We start from the raw sequence: 20,802 nt of genomic DNA on the forward strand, positions 1-20,802 counted from the left end.
TACTGAAATCGATTCTAAGGACGGCGCTAAAAATAGCGACATAAGGAGGGCACATGAAAGGAAGGCAAAGAAGGCTCATGGCTTAGGTTCGATTGCTTTCGTGGGCCTTTCTTTTCCCAAGCTGTTTTGTTCCGTCCTTGTAATCAATTTAGTGAATATGACGTTGTCCTTCTTGCGATGAGAAACCTTGCTTTCATGTAACTGGCATATCGCCAGCGTTGGTACTTGCTCCACGCGCTGATGGTGTCCACGTAGTTCCGGAATCAGGTATCATCTCTTATCGCGACAGCTGTGGCGAAGGCCGCAAAATATATGCCGCAAAGCAGCGCGGTGCGCGTTTGCCCTTTCTCGCAAACACGTTAAACCACGTGCAGTGCAACCGGCTGCCGACAGACGGGACACAAACGGTACACGAGGTCGCGCTCACCAGCTCGCTATTATTCACCGCGCTCGTGGCGTCTGAATCCGCCGAAGGACGCATCCCCGACAAAGCGTGCCGGCCCGGCTTCCTGCATTCCGGCGTGGCGCGCTGCAGGCATGGGTGGTTGTTTTTCACGCGTTCTTCTCACGAAGCGAGCATCGTTCTCAGCGCGTTGACGTGTAGGTGAAGAATTGAACCATACGCTCCCCTGAGCAACTCACGCCAGCTGTTGCTTGCAGTCCGGCCGCGTTTTGCCACGCCTGGTGCGTGTGTTGGAACGGCAGAACGACGGGCTCGTACCGTTTAGTGTAGGCCTCTCCAACCACACTGGCTGAAGCGGATGTTTTTGGTTGCTCACGTTTGAGGTCTCCAAGACATGCTAGTGAAATTTTATTGCCACTAAAGAACGGCACTGGATAAATCTTCTGAACCAATCGATGCCATGGGAGCGCGAGGCACTCTTCCCGCGGATATTTCCTATTGAAAAGCGAGAATTGCTACGACACGCGGCATTTATAACGCTGTGTTACCTATTTAGGCGGAACGGAGGTCGCATGACGCTGCGCCTGTGTGTATAATAATGGTTGGTTGGTTTATGGGGTTTAACGTCCCAAAGCGACAAAGGCTATGAGAGCCACCGTAGTGAAGGGCTCCGGAAATTTCAACCACCTGGGGTTCTTTAACGTGCACTGACATCGCACACTACACGGGCTTCTAGAATTTCATAATGCGGTAAATCGAAGTTGTGCTTATGTAAGCACCCCGTATGTAACACCCCGCAAGGGGTCTTTAAGGAAATTAAAGTGATGTGATGTGATGTGATGTGATGTGATGTGATGTGATGTGCTTCAGCTCAGCTCGGCAACAGTCATAGACTGCGCATAAAAACATCGGGGCGTCAGGCAGCTGCTTTATTGCTTTTCAAAGATAACAAGTGAGCCTTTGTACGAAGCTCATTCTGTCGTGAGACGAAAAGAGGGTGCGGTGCACCTTGGTTGTATTATACCTAGCAGAGTGAAGGCTGATTCATTAGCTCTGAATATATATTTTTATCAGTTAAGCAGATGGTTATAACTGTCGCAGTTATGATTAAAACAGTTAGGGCAGGTACGTACAGGTTTCTTTGTGTGAGATCATGGCGCCTGTAAAATGAAGAGGGGCTGTTGTGATCGTCATCTTTAATATTACGTTTTTAAGTAACACTCATTTTCTTTCGTATTGCCGTCTGCGCGCCAGTAGTGTATCAAACTCCTTGGAATCAGAGTCGAGTGATTGGAAGGCCTGCTTCCTCCGTGTATAAACTTCTTGTTAACAATGCTAGTTTTGTTACTGTAAACATTTAAGAGAATAAAGAACTGAGATCACAGTGACAGCAACCTATAGGTGCACATGCGTATATTAAATCTACAACGGTTATGTTGTTCTTGGCATGCATTAGATTCCACGCCACTATAATATGTGGCCCTTACTAGGTTAGACAAACAAACGACCCGTAATCACAACAAGCATATATCGTCTGCGTTTCAACGCAGACTCATTCGACTAATAATTATATTCCTATTGCGTTACTTTTACTACCACTGGTTGTCATGTTTGAAAACGATACTATGAAACAGGGGGATGAGTTCCTCCGTCGCCGTTCAAAGATTTCGCAGGGTTTTCATTCGAAAGCAACAAACGTCCTCGTATCGAGTCATTATGAGTCACGGTGCCTGGTTGAGGCAGACAGTGCAAACGATGGCCCGGGCCACGCTGTAAGGATCGCAATTGGAGGCCGGTCTCCGGTCTTCCAGGTAGCCTCTGCGGTCTTCTGAAACCTGTCACAAGGCGAGAAACGAAACACTATAAGCACAGTTTACGACTGTTACAAAGGCGGAACCATTTGATGAAAATGGGAATAAATCATCCAAATACACCATGCCAGATAGGATCGTGTGGACGAGGTCGCCAACAATCACAAACTTCTGTGCTACCAGCCTGAAAACTTGCTTCGAGCTAGTGAATCTATATTAACACTGAATTGTTATACCCAACAATTGTGTACGAAAGCATTTTTGAGCGAGAAACCATTTATGACCGCAATTTTTTCATATAATGCACGACTTTGCCACACCAATCCATATACCCACAGATCACCCGACGGCAATCTTGTATTTTTTTTTCTATTAACGTTTTTGTTACTGTCAAAAGCTTTCCGCTTTGGTTTTCTATGGCAGTCTGCACTGTTCGATGCGATCGAGGGAAACACTCTAAAAGAAAAATTTTGATAAACACCTGAAGAATGGACCACTACCTTCAATAGTTCCACAAGAGTTCCGTACAATTTCCGATTTTCATAATTTTTGACCCAGAATGTTGGCCATAATGCAAAAAAGTGGTAGGGTTTTAACATAGTTACACCGAGTAGACGCGCGAAATGATGTGTTCATTCTTCGCCTCTGCTTTCTGGCCTCTGAATATGCACACAACCTCGTTTCTTGCTTTGCATCTTCGGACCTTCTCTCCGCTCAGCGGCAGCTGGCGCGACGCCCTCCTCCCATTGGCTACAGCTGGCGCGGCGCTCCTCCGAACTTACCCGAGCTTCGTCCCATTGGCTACAGTTTGCGCGACGCTCCTCCGAACTAACCCGAGCTCGCCCGAGTTACTCCGAGGCTTCACACAAAATTTTTGCATGGGTTTGAGCCCTTTAAGTCGTGATTTTGCAACGAAAACCTTCAGTCACATTTAAGAAACGCGGTAACAAAAAAATGCATAAGCTCGGCACTAGTAAGGATGTAAAGCTAACATACCTACACAAAGCAAATATTGGAAAGAAGGATGCAGGGAGACGCAGCATTTTGGTATTGCTACCGCGAGTAGTGTCTAGGTTGCCACTCAGTAGCTTAATCCCTATTTCTTGGGAGAAGGATCCTCACACATAAAAACTTGAAGGAAATCTTTTTTCTTTTTGGCGGCTCAACAAACGGTTTCACATAACACTTTCAGGTGCGCAATGAGAAAGGAGGAGAGGCATCGGGACTGAAACCTTCCCTCGTCATCTTCACCGACTTGCGCAAATGCACGTGACTGATAAAAAATGGCGCAGTTCTCACTTTACCTTGCATACTTTTTTATGAGGCGTTTTTTTTCAACTCCCCTCATACAGAATAATGAGGTGTTTAAGAAAAATAAACTTATCCAGTGTCTTTCAATCACTTTTATTAAGCAGGCAGGCTAGTGAGCTCGCATCTGTAATAGCGCCTCGACGAGGACTTTTTTGCGCACTAAGTGAATAAACGGAAAGTTCAGGGCCTGTATAAAGCATTTTAACGCATCTTAAAGCTATTCATTGACTTCATATCTTGTCATTGATGCACTCAGCCTTCAAAACTGGAACTTCCGACTGTGGTTGGTTGGTCAGCTGCCATTCATGACACCATTACCCCCCGCGACCAATAGTAAAGTGGTAAAAAAGGCGTGAAACAAGCAGAGAATAGTTATGAAATGCGATCCTCGAAACTTTTACCTGTCGAGGGATTCGGATGCTGGCACCGCGGTCAGCCACGCCCGAAGTGAAGTCATGGATGCTCGACGTTTCGTGCTGTCCCGTGAGGCGGCGCTCGTTGTCAAGGCCTCCGCGCGGGTCATACGCTTTGATGTGCTCGCGGTGACGGCGGGAGAGCTGCTCGATGGCCTTTTCGATGTAGCGGATGCCTTCAGGCTGGCGCATGGCCAGCGTGCTGAAGTTGGTGTGCGCGCCGGCGCCGTTCCAATCGCCCGACACGGGTTTCGGGTCCAGAGTAACGACCAGGCCGAAGTCTTCGGCCACCCGCTGGAGGATGAAGCGTGCCATCCACAGCTCGTCACCGATGCTGATTCCTTCGCAGGGCCCGACCTTCAGGATCGTGCACGCGAAACGAAAGTGTTTGCAAACACGTCGATGGAAAAAGGAAATAGATGTTCTCAGTGCTCCATTTTTTTTGCATCACTCAGCAAAAATACTATTTAAACAGTGAAGGAAATATTCAAGGAAGTTTGCGGCTCAAAGTACAAATTTTTTTGTCCACATTCTCTTCCGTCGCATAAGCACTTCTCGAGCTTATCTAAAAATGCTCTGTACAACATCACCTTTATAACGACTGACATCATAATTGCAGAGCAGTGTTTTTCTAAGCTCATCTTTGGCTTGTTCATGCAATTTTCAGGTTTATACACTAGCGTCTCTTCCTTGCAAAGGGACTTCTCTTTCGGAGTTCTTCATTGTTAAGATTAGTTCAGTATTAGGTCTAAATCTATAGCATCACTGTCCTCAGCCCAACTTATGCTACTGCAGAACAGTGGCCTTTCCCAACAATTTCCCGTTTTACCTGGCTTGCAACAATCATGGCTATGTTATTCCAACATATTCTTAAGACTGCCACTCCATCTGAATCAGCCGATTTCGTATGCAAGTTCCTGGTTTGCATCGACTGCAAAGATTGCTCCGATTCCCAACATGTAGTTCATTTACTTAAAACTCACAAAGCTGAACGTAGTTAGATGGACGGTGAAAGTTGATTTGTCGGTCGGTCCGGCCTTAACGTTTACTTGTTTCTTCGTGCGACATAGGCGGAGTAACTAAATTTCGGTAACTGCTCACTGCCTGTTGCGCATTCGTCGGGATGAAACTCGGGCATTTCATTAGGGCAAAACCACATCCATATCAGAGCTCTCAACACGCATCTTCTCCGGAGACCCAGCAAACATTTCGAGCTTGGCCATAAGTGCCGATCGAAAAGCTCGGTGCGAACCTGGAACTCCCATTGGGAAGGCATCACTTCGGCATTGATGCCAGATATCGTTACGCCGGCGTAGAGACAGGCCCTGTAGTGCGCGTCGACCACGTCCCGGCCGTAGGCGCGGTCAGCACCGACGCCGCAGTAGTAGGGTCCCTGGGGTCCTGGGAAGCCCTGCTTGGGCCACCGGAACGGCCGGCCGTCCACGTCAAGCAGCGTGTACTCTTGCTCTATGCCGAACCAGGGCTTCTGGTCCTTGCACCGCTCCATGGCTAACTTGCACTGGTGTCGCTTATTCGATTCTGCACCGAACAGGCACAGAAAAGGAAGCAGGATTACGCGTAGCGGTTCGTCAAAATTAGTGAATGGAAAGGAAAAATTGCGTAAGGAGACTTAAGCTGACTGTATACGAACTAGAGAAGTGTCCTAAAACTGAAAGACATGTTATCGTATCAGTACCCTGTGTAAGTCTAGCTGTCGTTGCTTCTTGACAACCGAAAATTGAAACCCTCCTGGAATTCATATTATTTTCACATAATGCTATCGAGTTTAGTTATAAGGCGCTTCATAATCCTGACGCAATAAATTAGATTAAATTACGGCATACTTACTTGGTCTGAATGCTTCTGTCGTCAATTTTTGATTAAGGGTACCAATGCTTTTTAAGCCATCGCGCGTTATGTGACCAAAACTGTTCAGCAAGACGTTCTGAAGATGTACCCTATACTCTCTGCATTAGTATGCATATTGGTTGTGTTTTGCGATTTGCGAGCATGGGTCGCTATCTGCATGGAAAATAATATGCTCTTACCGTGGGGTGTGTGATCGTACTTGTACGTCTCGCAGAGCACCAGCTTGTTTGGACCGCCCAGAAATGGGTCCCGGTACAGCGCCACCGGGTACAGGTGGACGTCAGAGTTCTTGCCCTCGGCTTGGCCCGTGCTCGATCCGTCAAAGTTCCAAATGGGCAAATCTGTGAAGCATCATACACTCCTTGTGGGGACACACCTTTTTAAATATATATATATATATTTTTGTCTCGGGTTCGCTGCAGTTCGTGCGTATTGAGACCTATGATTATAGGCTCTTAGGCGAAATATTTAAACTGGAAATGTTTGGCCTTTGCCCGTTTGCATTGCCAAGCCTGCTGCCATACCTATGTTTGGCTTTCTGAAGAGCGTGTCGAGTTTCCATTCCTTGCTTTGTTTTCGCTGATTTTGCTCCTGTTGCCTGACGATGTGATAGCATATGAAAATTAATCATTTTAATGACTAGGCTTTTCATAAAGTGCCGAATCTGAGTTCGTCGTGTCTGGATAGCGAACTGTTTTCTCGGCCAACAACAGAACTGCACTCGGCTGGGTATCTGGCTTAGACGGTGGAGGTAAATTTCAGTTTGATTCCATTACGGTGCCCTAACCTGCTCGAAGTGCGTGATAGAGCAGTTTTTTTTTTGTCTTCATGGTGTCCCTGTCTCGTCGCGCTGTTCTGGCCACGAAAAGGTGCAGAATTCCAAAACATCCCCTTCTTCTACTCGTACTTCTGACCAGCAAAGCTCTAGACCGGGTCAGGTAGAGCTGGCTGATTTCGGACAAGCTGCCATGCTTTCTCTTTTGAATCCGGGCCCTGTTAGCTCTCTGGCGCAGCTTACACAAGACATGATGTTCGTCTCTTGCCGTTGCTCAATGCGTTGTGACAGTTTGAAGAGCAGTTTAAAAACACGTTTAGTCTGCATAACATGTCAGTAATTAAGACTCAAGATAAGTAACTAAGCCTCAACATCACTGCGGCGTTCTGTGTTTCGCGTAAAACCGTGTTCCCCCTTCTTCGGCTGTATGCGCACCAACCTCGACATGCTTAATGCAGCTGTGGAAACGATTCGTTTGACTTTTATAAACAATAATGCCTTGGTTCATCATGCCGTGGTTTGCATCACCAATGTTTGCACTGAACTGTAGACAGTAACAGAGTCAGCAGTTCTGCCTCAAAGCTTGAAACTTGAACGTGCGGCACAGGCCCGTCCATATCCGTTGCCTTGGTTAAGGACGCCTTGGACAATTAGTGAGCGAGTCTCACCAATGAATCTCAATTTCTTCCCATGATCGACAACTGGCTCCCCATGCATGAGCTCCATGCCCTGTTGGTCCGCCTTTAGCAACACTCATCCGTGTTTGACTTTTCACAGCCGCACGGCCCGTCTTCCAATCGTTCGTCTTGGGCCCTTCATAGAGTTGACGCTGTCTCCTCCCAACCGAGTGATCAATGAATAAGTGATAGAAATGCGGGCCAAAGTTGTTACTCAAGAGTCGTCGAATCTATGGCCGATCTCGTGATTGTTGTCAGTGAGAAGGGCTCCGCATGGCGTCTTTGCGTTCATTACCGTCGTCTGAATGCCGCTACCAGAAAAGACGTATACCCCGTTCTCCTAATGGACGATGCCATCGGCTGCCTCTTCCCGGCCTCTTACTTTCCTTCTTTTGGCCTCCGATCAAGGTATCCAGCGGACAAAGAGAAAACTGTGTTTATTACACCTGCCGCCCTCTGTGAATTCAATGTGATGCCATTCAGAATTTTCAAAAGCGCCCGCCACCTTTTAGAGAATTATTGGCACTATACTCCGCGGTTTTAAGCAAGAAATACGCATGTGTGACCTAGACAATGTTGCAATTCTCGGAAATTCTTCTAGTTAGCTTGTCGACTGTCTAGCTCTCGTCTTGGACTACATGCACAAAGCTATCGTTGTCCTTAGCTGCAGTAAGTGCCAATTCAGTGTGCGTCAAGAGTTTATGCTCTTACACCTAGTTGACAAAGACGGCATCAGACCTGATCGCTCCACGACTGTAGCGGTCGAGTCCTCCAAACCACCGGTTCTGTAAAGGAGCTGCGGAGTTTCAAGGGCTTATGGTCATACTTTAGCGATTTTTATTCATCGCTTTGTGGACATCGCATGCCTTCTGACATGTCTCCTTCACAAAGGTGTAACTTCACAGTGGACCCTGAGTGCGACTCCACCTTCCGCCAAATAAATTGCCTTCTCCTGTCGCACCCTGTACTTTGAAACCGATTCATCCGCCCGCACAGGGGTTCATACTGACGCAAGCGGTATTGGAAACAGCGCTTTTCTCGTCCAGTGCTGTGAAGCCAAAGACCACGTTGTTAGGCACACGATTAACTCCCTTAGTAAGCCGGAGTGTAATTATACAGCCACATAGCTGGATTCCCTTAGTATCGTCTTCGCCAAGCAGCGTTTCCGGTTTATATCTCTAAGGACACCCGTTCATCGTCTTGACTGACCATCATGCCCTCTGCTGGCTACTTAACATCCGGCACCCGTGCGGCAGGCTTGCACGACAGGCACTCCAGCAACAAAATCACCACCGGCGCATAAAAGTGTGGCCGACGGTACGCCCACGCGGACTCTCTTTAGCGCCTACCCACGATATATAGGGGTGTGGGCGAGGTTTTCTTTACCTCAACCTACTATCTGTATTTCGCGCCTGCCCCTTTCAATAACGGAGTACGACGTCGATAATAACGATCACTGCGTCACGTCAGTATCACCGGCTTTTCTCGATGTCACCACGTTCACAGAGGAAGAGCGGAAAGATACAACTTTACAGTCTCACATTGCAGCTGCTCGAAAGTTATCAGCTGCAGACCCCTTTTGTATCCATGACTTTCTGTTGTGGAAAAGAAAAACTGTTATAGTGCCGGCCACTGAGCACTACTGGGTGTTCCAAAGGGTCTCTACACCTTCGTCTTGCCGGCCATGCATGATGACCCTACTTCTGGACATCTGGCGTCGACGCGGACGCTTCATCTTGCACCGGTACGCTTCTTTTGGCCAAAAATACTGACCGCGACTGAGATGTACCTTCTCGATGCAAAGAAACGCGAACAAAGCGGCGACTAGGCGCTCCACTCTTCCAATTTCTTTTCATCGTGCTTTTACGTGGGTGGTACAAAAAAGCCGTTAGAGCCGTCCTGGAATGTATCATGGAAGGCTCTAGCGTCTTTTTGCCATCACCTAAGTAAAAGCGTGATGAAAAGAAATGCGAATGGTGGAGCGTCTCCGCTTTGTTCGCGTTCTTCCACCGCCCCTGTACGTCGCCAGCTGCACTAAGTGTCAGCGCTATAAGCGTCCTACACGCATTGCATCAGGTCACCTTTACCCTGAGACAAAACCCCGAGCACTTTTTGAAGACCCATGTGCCGATCTCCTCTGCCGATTTCCGAAATCCTGCAATCGGAACCGTTATATTGTGGTTTGTGTTGACTACCTTACCCGGTAATGTGAGACAGCAGCCCTACCCTAGGCTACAATATATCATATGGCCTCTTTAATGCTCAGATCTATAGTTGTCTGCCATGGAACTCCACGAGTTATCATTTGCGACCATGGCCGCCAGGTAGCCGTCGACGTTGTGGAGACACATCTCCGTTCCTGCGCTTCACACTTGCGCCATTCATTGCCTTGCCGTCCACAAACAAACGGTCTCGCTGAACGCACGAACCGAACGATCACCAACTTGCTGTCAATTAACGTTGATTAAAAACACAAGAACTGGGAAAGCGTCCTGCCATTCATCACCTACGCTTTCAATACAGCACGTCATGAGTCTACTGCCTTCAGTCAGTTCTTCCTACACTACGCTCCCCCCCCCCCCCCCCCCCCCCCCCCGCTGTACCTCGGGTATCATACTCAAGTTTGCTGATGACCCTCATGAAGATCCCTCCATGCTGAGAGTGTGTCTTACTGAAGAAGCCCGCCGCCTTTCTCGCCTTCGCGGTTTATCACGGAATGGGATATGTCCCAGAAGCTGCTGTGTGGCTACAATAGACCCCAAGTCATCACTGACCAAATCAGCAAGCACAGTTATTGCTTAGCGCGTCTCTGGGCAAGCGGCAATCTTTCTGTGAAATCTCAAGTGACTCACGTTATCCGTTTGAAGTCCTCATTCGCTCGACGATGTTAAACTCGCCCTGCGGGCTTTCCCAACGTAGAGGAAAGTGTGACGCCCATGAATAGGCTATGTGGACCATGCAGGAGACAAAAAGAATGAGGTCGAGGCGGCTCGTTCTCGAACTCACTAAGCAGCTCCAGCTGTCTCCAGCGGCCTGTTCTATAGTTCATGAACCCTTGCTCGTAGCATTATGCTAGCAGCACGACGTAATCAGCTGTTGGTCAAAGCAGCGCCCTTTCCCACTGTTACAGACAAGGGTATTTGAAGGCATTGGAAGGATAATCTTTCTGATATGTTCCGCCGTGATATTCGTGGGTGTCATTAATCCGACTGTACTCGCGTACCGTGCAGCAGAAGTTTGTATCACATTCACTCGTCACCTTTGGGGTCCATGGGCTCGAAGTCGAAGGTTCTTGTCTTGCAGCGAAGGTTCTCTCCAGTGCCGTCGATCCATATGTAAGTGCACTGAATTTGGTTGTTCGGCTGGGGCAGACTCAGATACTTTGACATGAGCACTTGGTTGCAAGTGCGAGCCGGCACCGGTGAGGCCATTTCAATTTTCTGCGAAAACAGTGGGCACACGACTAAGCGACCGAAAAGTAAAAACGCCTGCGAAGCAAAAGTGAGTCGCAAATCCCGCACCGTAACGAACAAAACCCCCACTTTGATAATTACCTGAACAGTCAGAACGCATGCACGGTGCAAAACTAAAGAGTCGGTCTAATGTCTACGGCGCGGCATCTGCAATATCGGATTTGGCTTGAAATTCGGAACACGTTTACAGAAAACATTTTAGCACAAAAAGATGAAACATGCGAGAATAAACAAAACCCACCCATCAGCCCCATTTCACACTTAAAGGCCGCAATTTAAATACTGATATGTTGCTCATCAAGGAAATAAGAGTTCGAAAATGCAGAAAACACGCGATAAAAAAGCATTACATCTGCGCATGCGCATGGCAACTTATCCCGTACTAACAGGGACGAAAGTCTCCAAGAAATGTGAGTAGCAACCAAGTTGATATATCTCTCAGCCACTGGCTCGAAACGACACTTTTGGAGGCGAAAGTCGGACTCATGCAATGTAATGCTTCGTAGTGGTAGATGGCAAATGTGGCAACTGTCCAGCTAGATTGCTCTTCCCATGGCATGGATGTTTGCTCTCGATAGTACCATTTACTCGTACGTCCACAAACAGAAAGTCTTTGCCATTCAAAACAACAGGGCGATGACTAGCACATGATTTCCTATCGTTTCGAAAATAATGTGATTTTAATAATCCTCGCTTCAGATGCTCACTGCATCGTAACACGAAAAGAGCGTTCGATATTACCTCTATCCCATATATTGTAGGTGACACGCATACCTGCATCAAACAGGCAGCCTCCATCTTGACCCCAGGTTCGTACTCAATAGCCTGTAGCTCTAAAGCGTCGCGTCAATTTCATTAGCATCGGTTTCACAAGCTTCTGTGCAGGTTATACAGTCGGACGATTTGCTATCCATCAGTGCACTCCTGCCATCTGGCATACCTTGCAAGCAAGAATCTCTCACTCGTGACCAAGCTGCGTGTTGTGCTTGTGCGCCAGGTCTCAGATGCACAACTTGATTGATTCTAACACCAGTGATTTCTGCTAGTTATGCGTATGACCGACCATCTCAGCACAACGAGATATATCTTTTCGTTACAGGCAGCCCACGCTACTGGCAGAGATGCAGATCATGACAACAGTGCAAACCACGCGGTGCGCACGGTGCCCCTGAGACACTGGATAGGGTTACCTGTTCGTTGCTTCGCTTGGGGCAATTTAGGTTTGTCAGGTAGGCACTCCTGGACGCCTGGTACAAGGTCGGTACTAAAGAGAGATTTTTCTTCGGACTGCCCCAATGCGAGCAGCCCATAGTCCGCATCCCATCGCGGCTGCCTGATGTCTTTCTCTTCTTTCTCCTAGACTATACCTGCAGATGATCACGCTACCCTTGCGGCTTTCGCTCTTTCCGCATCTTCGTTTTTTTTTTGACGTCATTATTTCCCATAGTCCAGTGAGCAGCCCGTCATAAACAGACTCTCTATCACTACAGTAGCGAAAGCAACTTCTAGAGTATTTTCTATCAGTTTCTCTCAAAAAGGTGATAATTTCCTGAGAAAAGAACGCAGCTTTGAGTATCCTCTCTGTTAAATTTCATTCCAATGACGAAGTAAATAATGCGTTCGCAAAAATGAGGACCATTTGGATGTGTAGCAATCAAAATGTCTATTTCCCAGCCCTCTTTGTGCCGGCGTTCTTATCTCTCCGTATACGAATAAAATAAAGCACCGTTTTAGATATTGTTTCGTAAAGTTGCTCCAATGACGTCAAAACATAAAACCAAAAAAGTAATAAAAAACTCAAGGACCGCAACATGTCACGCCAAAGGCTTCTTCTTCAGTCAACCACGAAAAGCAATGCAATGGAACATGTGAGCGTTAACCATAAAAACTCACAGCAGGCAACATTTCTAAACAAGGTCAAGTTTTCGCTTGCAAGCATTATCGCTTGAACCGAGAGCACACATTCTTTGTGAAACATTTAGTGTCCGTCTTGTGCCTTCCTAAATTAGCTGCGAAACACATTGTCATGGAGGTGAAGCTACAGAAGGAGCCTGGGCGTCTTGGTGGAGAGGGGGGCTCCAAAGCCCGTCTCGTCTAAGTTTCCACTTCTCTTTCTGACGCTTCTAATTCCTGCCCAGCTAGCATCACTAAAGATTTAGGGAAGACTGTTGTGTGAAACGCAGGGATGACTGTGCTGACAGGCCATAAAATGCCACTACGAAGCTATATTGTGTTATTTGGTCCTTTTTGACATGGTTCTCTGTTCTTTTATTTCGACGACTTGCCCTTGGACATAAGATGATGCTGTCACGAAAGCCTCGACTTCTTGCACTGTGAGCAACAGGAAAAGTGCGGTATTTTACCTTTATGAGAATATGAACAGTATCGAATAGCGCAATATACGATAAGCTTTTATCGATGCATATAGAACGAGTGACAAGTGTGATGAACGGGAATCTTGAAAATGACGTTCTTGCCCATACTTATCAAAATGCGTGTTTTACGAAGCAACGTGACGCGAAAAAGCGACAAAATAATTCCTCTCTATCTGCGCGAAGGACTTACCTATATTTATCCGTGGCACCCGACGGAGGCTGTTCGTCTCCCTGTCCCGAAACGCGATAGCGGCGAAGCCGCTCTTATTTATACTAGAAGCAGAGTTCGAAGAAGATAGAGAGGAGAAGAGAGGGAGAGAAACACAAAAAACGGACATTTTGTTGCTAGCGGTTTGCGGGTACGCGCTTTCGTGTCCACGACTCGTTTGCTCCGAGATAATTTGTGGGTCCAGTTACTCGAGTCTCTCGTGTTTACCTTGCTTTCCATTCCGCGCACTTTCCCTTTCCTTTCTTGTCCCTGCGCAGCCCATTCAGAACAATGGCGTGTCCTTTCGACGTTAGCCCCACGCCGGGAACGCCTCCTGTGTCCGCGCAAACCTGTTGCTCGGAAGCCGGAGACCATGGCCGCGTCGCCAAAGACGACGTTCAGGGTGAAAGTTGTTGGCGCTGAGCATTGGCTGCGCAGGGTGAGGGCGCAGACTGGAAAATTGCGAGTATCCAGGAGGGAGAGGAGGGGAAAAAGGCACACGCTTTTGTACGACCTTCAGGGATGTCGAGCACAGCAGTGATCGAGCAATACAAAAAGGCTTGGAAATGCCAAAATCGCAGTATGGCAGTGACTGCATTGGCCGTCTGTGGCAGCCTCTATTCGTTTCAGGTGCTCGCAATTTCCGGAGCCCTTCACTACGGCGTCCCTTATAGCCTGAGTCGCTTTGGGAAGTTAAACCCCCATAAAACTCAACCTAATCTTTCGTTTCTCAATTGTACATTTGCAACAAGCTATTGTTGTATCGGCGTGTGCCGCCGATGAATGAGAAGCGGCCGCGCCTGCCGAGCAACCAGCACACCAACCTCCTTTATTCAAGGATCGCATGATTTTATACATAGGCGACACTAGTCCTCCTAGCGGCAGTGATCGTCAAACAAAACCAAAACCAAATATACAACAGGTAGTAGCAGTACTAAATCAGCTGAGGTGTACTGGCATCGGTACACAGCAACTGCGCCAAAATAAAACGAGCTTTACTGGAAGGCACGAGTTTAAAGGCTGGGAAGAGCAGGAAATCGCGGGTCCGGGATCGAGCAGTCTGCTTACTCGACCCGCGCTGTGCTTTGGTGGTGCCTCTCCAGGAGATGATCATTTTCTTCTTTGCACACAGTATGTGCCATTTTATGTTCGGCCAACCAACCAACCAACTTTATTTTAAGGCACAGATCAAGGGCTCGAAATGCACTTCCACAGCCACAGCCCGCCAAACTGATCCGCTTCACGAGAATCATGTAGGACAGGAGAGGACCAGGGATACGGGAGTGAACTTTACCTCAATTAGCACACTGCATCTTCTATTGTCTTATCGTCCTTCAGTCATCTTTACGCTGCTACATATACGGTACGTTTCACCTAAGATGTTCTCCCACTTTTTGAAATGAGATTTTGACTTACAAGAACACTTTTTTCGGCATATCCTTGTCAGCGGTGAAGCGCATCAGAATGCAGGTAGGACGTACCATCTAATCGGCTGATTTAAATAGTAGTAAACAGTTAACTTATCTAACATTACTGTTAGTCTTCTTATACACCGAGTGGCGTGTAGCCACCTTTAAGTAATACCAATATTGGTTTTAGAATTCCGAAAACGCAGTTTTCGTCGGCACAGTGGCCCAAAAAATTTTACTAACATCACCTCAAAAAACACGTGCTTTCAAGGAGCTTGCAGGCAAAACAACCCCTTCAGCGCAAGTAACGTAATTTGTTGGGCAACAGAGTCGAAGTTAACTGCGTTTTCGAAATTCTAAAATCTAATTTGCATACTACTGGCAGTGGGCTACATGCCTGTTAATAAATAAGGAAACTAACAATAATAGTCAAAAAGTTAACTATTTGATATTAATTAACCAGCGTACTAGTTAGCACGTCTCTTATCTTTATTCTGATGCGCTACAGCGCTGAAAACGCAATGCAGAAAAAAACGCTCTTCTGACTAAAAAAAGCCTGTTTTTAAAAATTGCAGGCCAACTTATATGTGGTGCTTTCTTTTTCTCACGGTGCTCTCTGTCTTAAAAAAGGCATGACCCTTGGTCAAATGTTTTAGGGGAACTGGTACAGCGACTGATCCGGTGAAGCGGTGTTCCGGGTTCGAACTGCGGACCAGGACGAGTTTTTCTTTAACTAGGAAGTTTCTGAGAAAGCTGTTAGCCTTTATGTGTAGCCTTATGGCTGCGCTCGTGTGGATGTCAATGAGTAATTACTGCCTTGTTACGTTTGTCAAATACCCGGTATACTGGTATGTTGTTTGCGTAGGCTGTGAGAAGAATACAAATGTGGACTTTTGAGAGGAGCGGTGCACTCGACAGCGGTGGCATCTTTCCAAATGCGGCAGCAGAAATCAAGGAAGGCAAAGAAACTTACAGTTGAGAGATATTTTAGACTAGCACAGAGAAAACAGAACCCTTCTAGTTGGTGATTGCCTCCTAACCTCCTGCTGTCACTTCTGGAAGTTTCCTAACTACTCGTATCGATGATGTCGGCATGAGTGCCCACGGGCAGGAGTGGAAAGGGCGTCGTTGGTTGCAACACCTTTGAACGTCTAGTCCATTACTATTGCAATCCGAACATGGACTAAGACCTCAAGTGGTGTGATTCGTTACGTCGAATGGCACTGACTCATCTTTCCGACTCTTTGAGCGCTGACCCCCTTTACATGGACGACACGTCCGTTCGGAGTAATCATCTCCACGTCTGCAGAGGCAACCTACGTGTACACATGTATACATGTGTGCGTACAAACGAGTTTCATTACAGGGGAGAGAACCCAACAACATGCACGTGTAAGTGGTTCAGAGGAACGAGTGGTAGTGGCGTTATGACACGACAGCGCCTGGCTTGTCGCGTACGCACGCGATGATTGCCCGGGAATCTTTCCACGGAGAAACCGCGGCCGCTTTGCCGTACAAGAAAAGGAACCGGCAACAAACGACAGCGTATAGCGGAGAGAAATTAGCCGCACGCATGACTGATGCCCGCGCGGTCCGTCATGCGCGCGGCCGGGCGAGCACTGGGCCATTCGTGCGGTTCGGTCGCGCGGGCAAGGACGCCACCGAGGTCCGCCTGGTTTGCTCCCTAATGAATCCTGGCACGCGCCCCGGATGTCGCAGCTGCCGCAAACACTGGGGGACGCAGAGTGCATCCGACTCTGCGGCGATTGGGACAGAGACGGACTGGTAATGAGTTGAGATAGGAAAGGCTGTGTCCTCTCGGCGACATTCCTGTGGTTTATAATGTCGTGTCTTTCGGGCTTAGCTCGCCAGACAAGCCTCTCATCAGGTAAACGCACGTGTGGCATAGAGTGTATTGAAGTGGAAGTTGGGGTCTATTGATGCGGAAGAAAGCACAATGGAAGTACGCTGCTTGCTTTCAGCTCGGATGAGAAGATGAGCGATTCGTAATGACTGTTTTCACTTCAAAAAACAGTTCGTTTTTGTTCATTTAATTAAGGTAAAACCTCAATGCGGAGTAGCTTTCAGATAGGAAGTAATTAGTCATTTCTGCCGCCGGAGGAGGATCAAATTTTCTTCAAACGTAAAGTTTCTGAGAAATCTGTGCGGCTTTCCTTTGTATGGCTGCGCTCAGTTGGATGGTAATGAGTAATTACTCCTTAATTGGTGATATTTTTATCACTTTTATTTCTTGCATGAACTTCTCGTCAGGCAAACTTCGGATAGGCATTCCGCACTCGTGGAATCCCAGGCGCCCTTCTGTGGTGCTACAACAGTTGCATTGGCTTATATAACCCCGTCTTGCAGCCACGACAACTCGATACAATTCTAAATGAGACTGAGCGATCGCGGCTGAGCTTCCATGATATTTGGAAATTCTTCACAACTTGCTAAATCTTGTATCATGTTGCTACGCGCCTTATCTGCATAAAAATATATGCGTGTTGATCTATGACCAGAAAGACGTACACACACGACTTACAACAAAAATTGGCTGAAGGCTTAGCTTGGTTAAGCCTGGCTGATTGCGAAAGCAATAACACCTGGCTGCGCTTGGTTTTGCTGGTAGTTTCGTTTCTCGCATTCGCGCGTAGCAGACTCGAACTCGCCACCTCTTCTCTCTTGTTCTTCACGTCGCTGAGCCACGATGTCACCGTCTCGAATCACCACAATGCTCTGCTCTTTCGTCTTGGCTGTATACTGCACTCTTCTTTTAGCAAGCCGCTCTTCTTTCTGTTCCGGCGTTTCTTCCGCACGCCGTTTTCTTCTCTTGTGATTATATCGCTCCACACTACTCGTAGATTCTTCTTGGGCACTAAGTAAAATTAATTGAATGAAATAACTTTACGCAATTAATCTATTGAATTGAAATAATCAATCGCATGGAATTATGAAATAAATAATCAAACGAATCAATTTAATTGAATTAGTGCGTTTGATTAATTAGTTGAATTAATTGATTGAATTAATTCAATAATGAATTAATGCTCCTCCATCGATGAGACGAGTTGGGCCCCCAGCTCTCCTCTTGTCGTGACGTCACGCAGTAGCACGCCGCAGCTGCGCCGGAGCGAAGGATGAACCTCCATCGATGGCAGCAAAGTGCAAGCACTATGAAGGCGAAAGCCTTTAATGTCTCATCGTTGTAAGCAGCAGTTGTCGACAGAGAATGTCACGCTTTTCAGTTGGTCGAAACGGTCGTGACGCCACAGTGCGCCAATTTCAAACGGGGCCAATTGTACTTTGGCTAGTAACCATGCAACCAATTGAAGGGACTATATAGTGATGCTCCAAGTAAGTGGGACTGAGCTTAGTTAATTGCTTAATTACCAAATTAGCCTAATTAACTTCTCTAGTCAGGCCATATAAATAAATAAACCCTAGTAAGAAATTGGTCGAGCTCGGGAATCGAACCCCGGTCTTCGGAGTGCGAGACGAGCATGCTATCCACTCCGCCATGCCAGCTCGATGGTTTGGAATGAACAAAGGCACGTCTCGTGAATACGGTGTCTTCGCTCACTGCCATCCTCCTCCCTTCCCTTCCGGCGAGGTTTAGGTGTCCACCGAGATATGAGAGAGAAATACATTTCCTTTCCTCAAAAACCAATTTACCGACGAGCGAGGCGTAGAACCGAATGGGCGATGGCGTTCTATGGACTCCCTGGCAGCGTTGCAAGACGCTCTCGCGTTCCACCTACACTATACCACGAAAAACCTACACTATACCACATCACATGGGCCTGCCAAAACATAGACGTGGTCCCCAAAATACAAAACCCGAGTGCGGAAACAGTGGGAGACTCTGCTGTCCAGCGACCGCTGCGAAGACCAACAAGGTCTGGTACAGCGAGCTCAACGGGCGGCAGTGGCCAGCGGAGCCCTGGACTGAGGGCAACCGACCACTGGTTAGAGGCGGACGATTTCGACAGAGAAGGCTCCTGGGGGTAGAACCAAGACGTCTCTGAAGAAGCCCCCAAACCGCAGGAATAACCATTACTGTAAATAAAGTTTTCCCTTCCTTCGTGTTCCACTCTTAGAGGCGAAGCTTAACATCTTAACCACACATCAGTGACCACACTTTAGGTCAAAAAAGTGCACCCCCCCCCCCCTCTGAATTTTGACGGGTGTCCACCGAGATATGTAAGACAGTTACTGCGTAATTTTCTTTCCTCAAATACAATTTTCATTTTCTTCGTTACGGGCCATCTTCGTCTTTCTTCTTTCACTGCCACTTCCTCCCTTCCTCTACGGTGCGGTTCAGGTGTTCACCGAGATGACAGAGATTTACTGCGCCATTTCCTTTCCTCAAAAACCGTTGCGTTGAAACGGCAAGGCATCGCGCCTAACGGGTGGTGGCGTTCCGTGGACTCCCTGGCAGCGCTACAACACGCTGTCGCGTTCCACTCCTAAAGGCGAAGCTTAAGCTTAATTAGCAGTTAATTAGTATTCAGGCATTAATCAGTAATTAACCATTAATTAGTGATTTGTCATCATTTAGTAATTAGTACTCAATTACATGTGACGCCACCAGTGCCACAGAAGCACTGAAAGTGGTGCGGAAAACGCTTTCGCCTCTACTCGGTCTCTTCATTAATCAACATCGTAAGGCAGACACAACTCTTGCCAAACTCCGCAAAGTCGGCGACCAGGTGGGCCGAATGGTTCGCCGCGTTTCCAACAAGCGAGGAGGGTTGCGAAGTAAGGATGCGATGCGGCTCGCGCATGCCTTCGTAACAAGTCGAGTACTGTACTAGACTCCTTACCTCCGCTTACGGAAACATGACGAAGATCACTTGGAGATTGTACTCCGCAAAATTTTCAAGAGAGCCCTCGACATCCCGATATCCACTTCCAACGCGCGACTTCTCGCGTTGGGGGTGGTGAACACCTATCGAGAACTCCGCGAGGCGCATCTCGTTAACCAATACACGCGTCTCGCCCAGACCGTGTCCGGTCGCCGCCTCTTGGACCGGTTACATATCAGCCATGATCACCATACCATGGAACGGGTTCGAGTGCCAGAACTGTGGAGAAGCGCCCTCTACGTTCGACCCCTTCCGACTAAGATGAACAAGGAGGACCATAATGGCCGGCGCCAGGCGTGGGCGAATGCCCTGCACCGCCACTATGGCTCAAAGAAACACGTCTTCTACGTCGACATTGCAGGCCCCTACCGCTCCAGGGGGGAATGGTACACGGCTGCAGTCATAAACGAGGGAAAACAGGTGGACGGCCTCTCGTTCAGAGCGCCCAACTCAACGCATGCGGAGGAGGTGGCGATCGCCCTCGCAGCCTCCCATCCCGACTCTAAATTCATCCTCACAGACTCTCGAGGAGCCTGTCGTAACTTTGAGTTCGGTTGGATCACTCCACTCGCTCACCAAATTTTGCACCGCAGTACTCGCGACGGCGATCCAACTCATCGCTCAATCATATGGGTCCCCGGCCACCAAGGCATGCCAGGTAACGAAGCCGCCCATGAGGCAGCCCGCGCACTCACTCACCGGGCACCAGGCGTCCCTTGGGAGGAGCTTAACCCAGATCACAGCCCTCTCCTTTCTTTTAAAGAAATTACTGAGCACTATCGTTCCGAACACCGGCGATACCCAGTTCCTATGAAAGGACTGGGTAAAGCTGGCGAACGAATTCTCCTCAGGCTCTTTACAAACACCCTGCTGTGCCCGGCGGTTCTCAAGCACTTTAATCCTTCTTTTGACGGCCGCTGCTCATTCTGTGGGGAGGTGGCCGACACCTTCCACATGGTTTGGGCATGCAGAAAAAATCCTTCTCTCCCCCCAATCACCCCTTCCCCTACCCGAGAGGACTGGGAGGCGGCCCTACTCAGCTGCCAGCAACTATCGGCCCAGCAGGCCCTGGTTCGGCGGACTTGTGTAGCGGTCTCGACCAACGGGATCCCGGAATGAGGGACTCCGACTAGTATTGTAAGGGGTGAGACCCACTAGGGGCCTCTCCCCGAGCACCTCTCTGTACATTACCAAATAAATGCTTTTCTCCTCC

At 48.0% G+C, this 20,802-nt stretch overlaps 1 protein-coding gene across 2 annotated transcripts; it reads right to left on the reverse strand.

Annotated features, from left to right (window-relative positions):
- Positions 1-1,319: 1,319 nt before the first annotated feature.
- Positions 1,320-13,360, reverse strand: LOC149339710 (glutamine synthetase-like). 2 transcript variants are annotated; one of them, XM_089550550.1, is made up of 6 exons: positions 13,298-13,360; positions 10,519-10,699; positions 5,987-6,148; positions 5,191-5,477; positions 3,927-4,295; positions 1,320-2,238 (listed from the first exon to the last, which is right to left on the reverse strand). In XM_089550550.1, exons 2-6 carry the CDS (start codon positions 10,688-10,690, stop codon positions 2,125-2,127), a joined length of 1,104 nt encoding a protein of 367 aa, XP_089406676.1. In that variant the 5' UTR covers positions 10,691-10,699; positions 13,298-13,360; the 3' UTR covers positions 1,320-2,124. The 2 variants fall into 2 exon arrangements, with proteins under 2 accessions (XP_089406676.1, XP_089406675.1); XM_089550549.1 differs by lacking the exon at positions 13,298-13,360 and adding an exon at positions 11,923-12,109.
- Positions 13,361-20,802: the final 7,442 nt, after the last annotated feature.

This window comes from Amblyomma mixtum, chromosome 6, assembly GCF_055824585.1.
Source record: "Amblyomma mixtum isolate Tamu chromosome 6, ASM5582458v1, whole genome shotgun sequence".
Taxonomy (NCBI): domain Eukaryota; kingdom Metazoa; phylum Arthropoda; class Arachnida; order Ixodida; family Ixodidae; genus Amblyomma; species Amblyomma mixtum.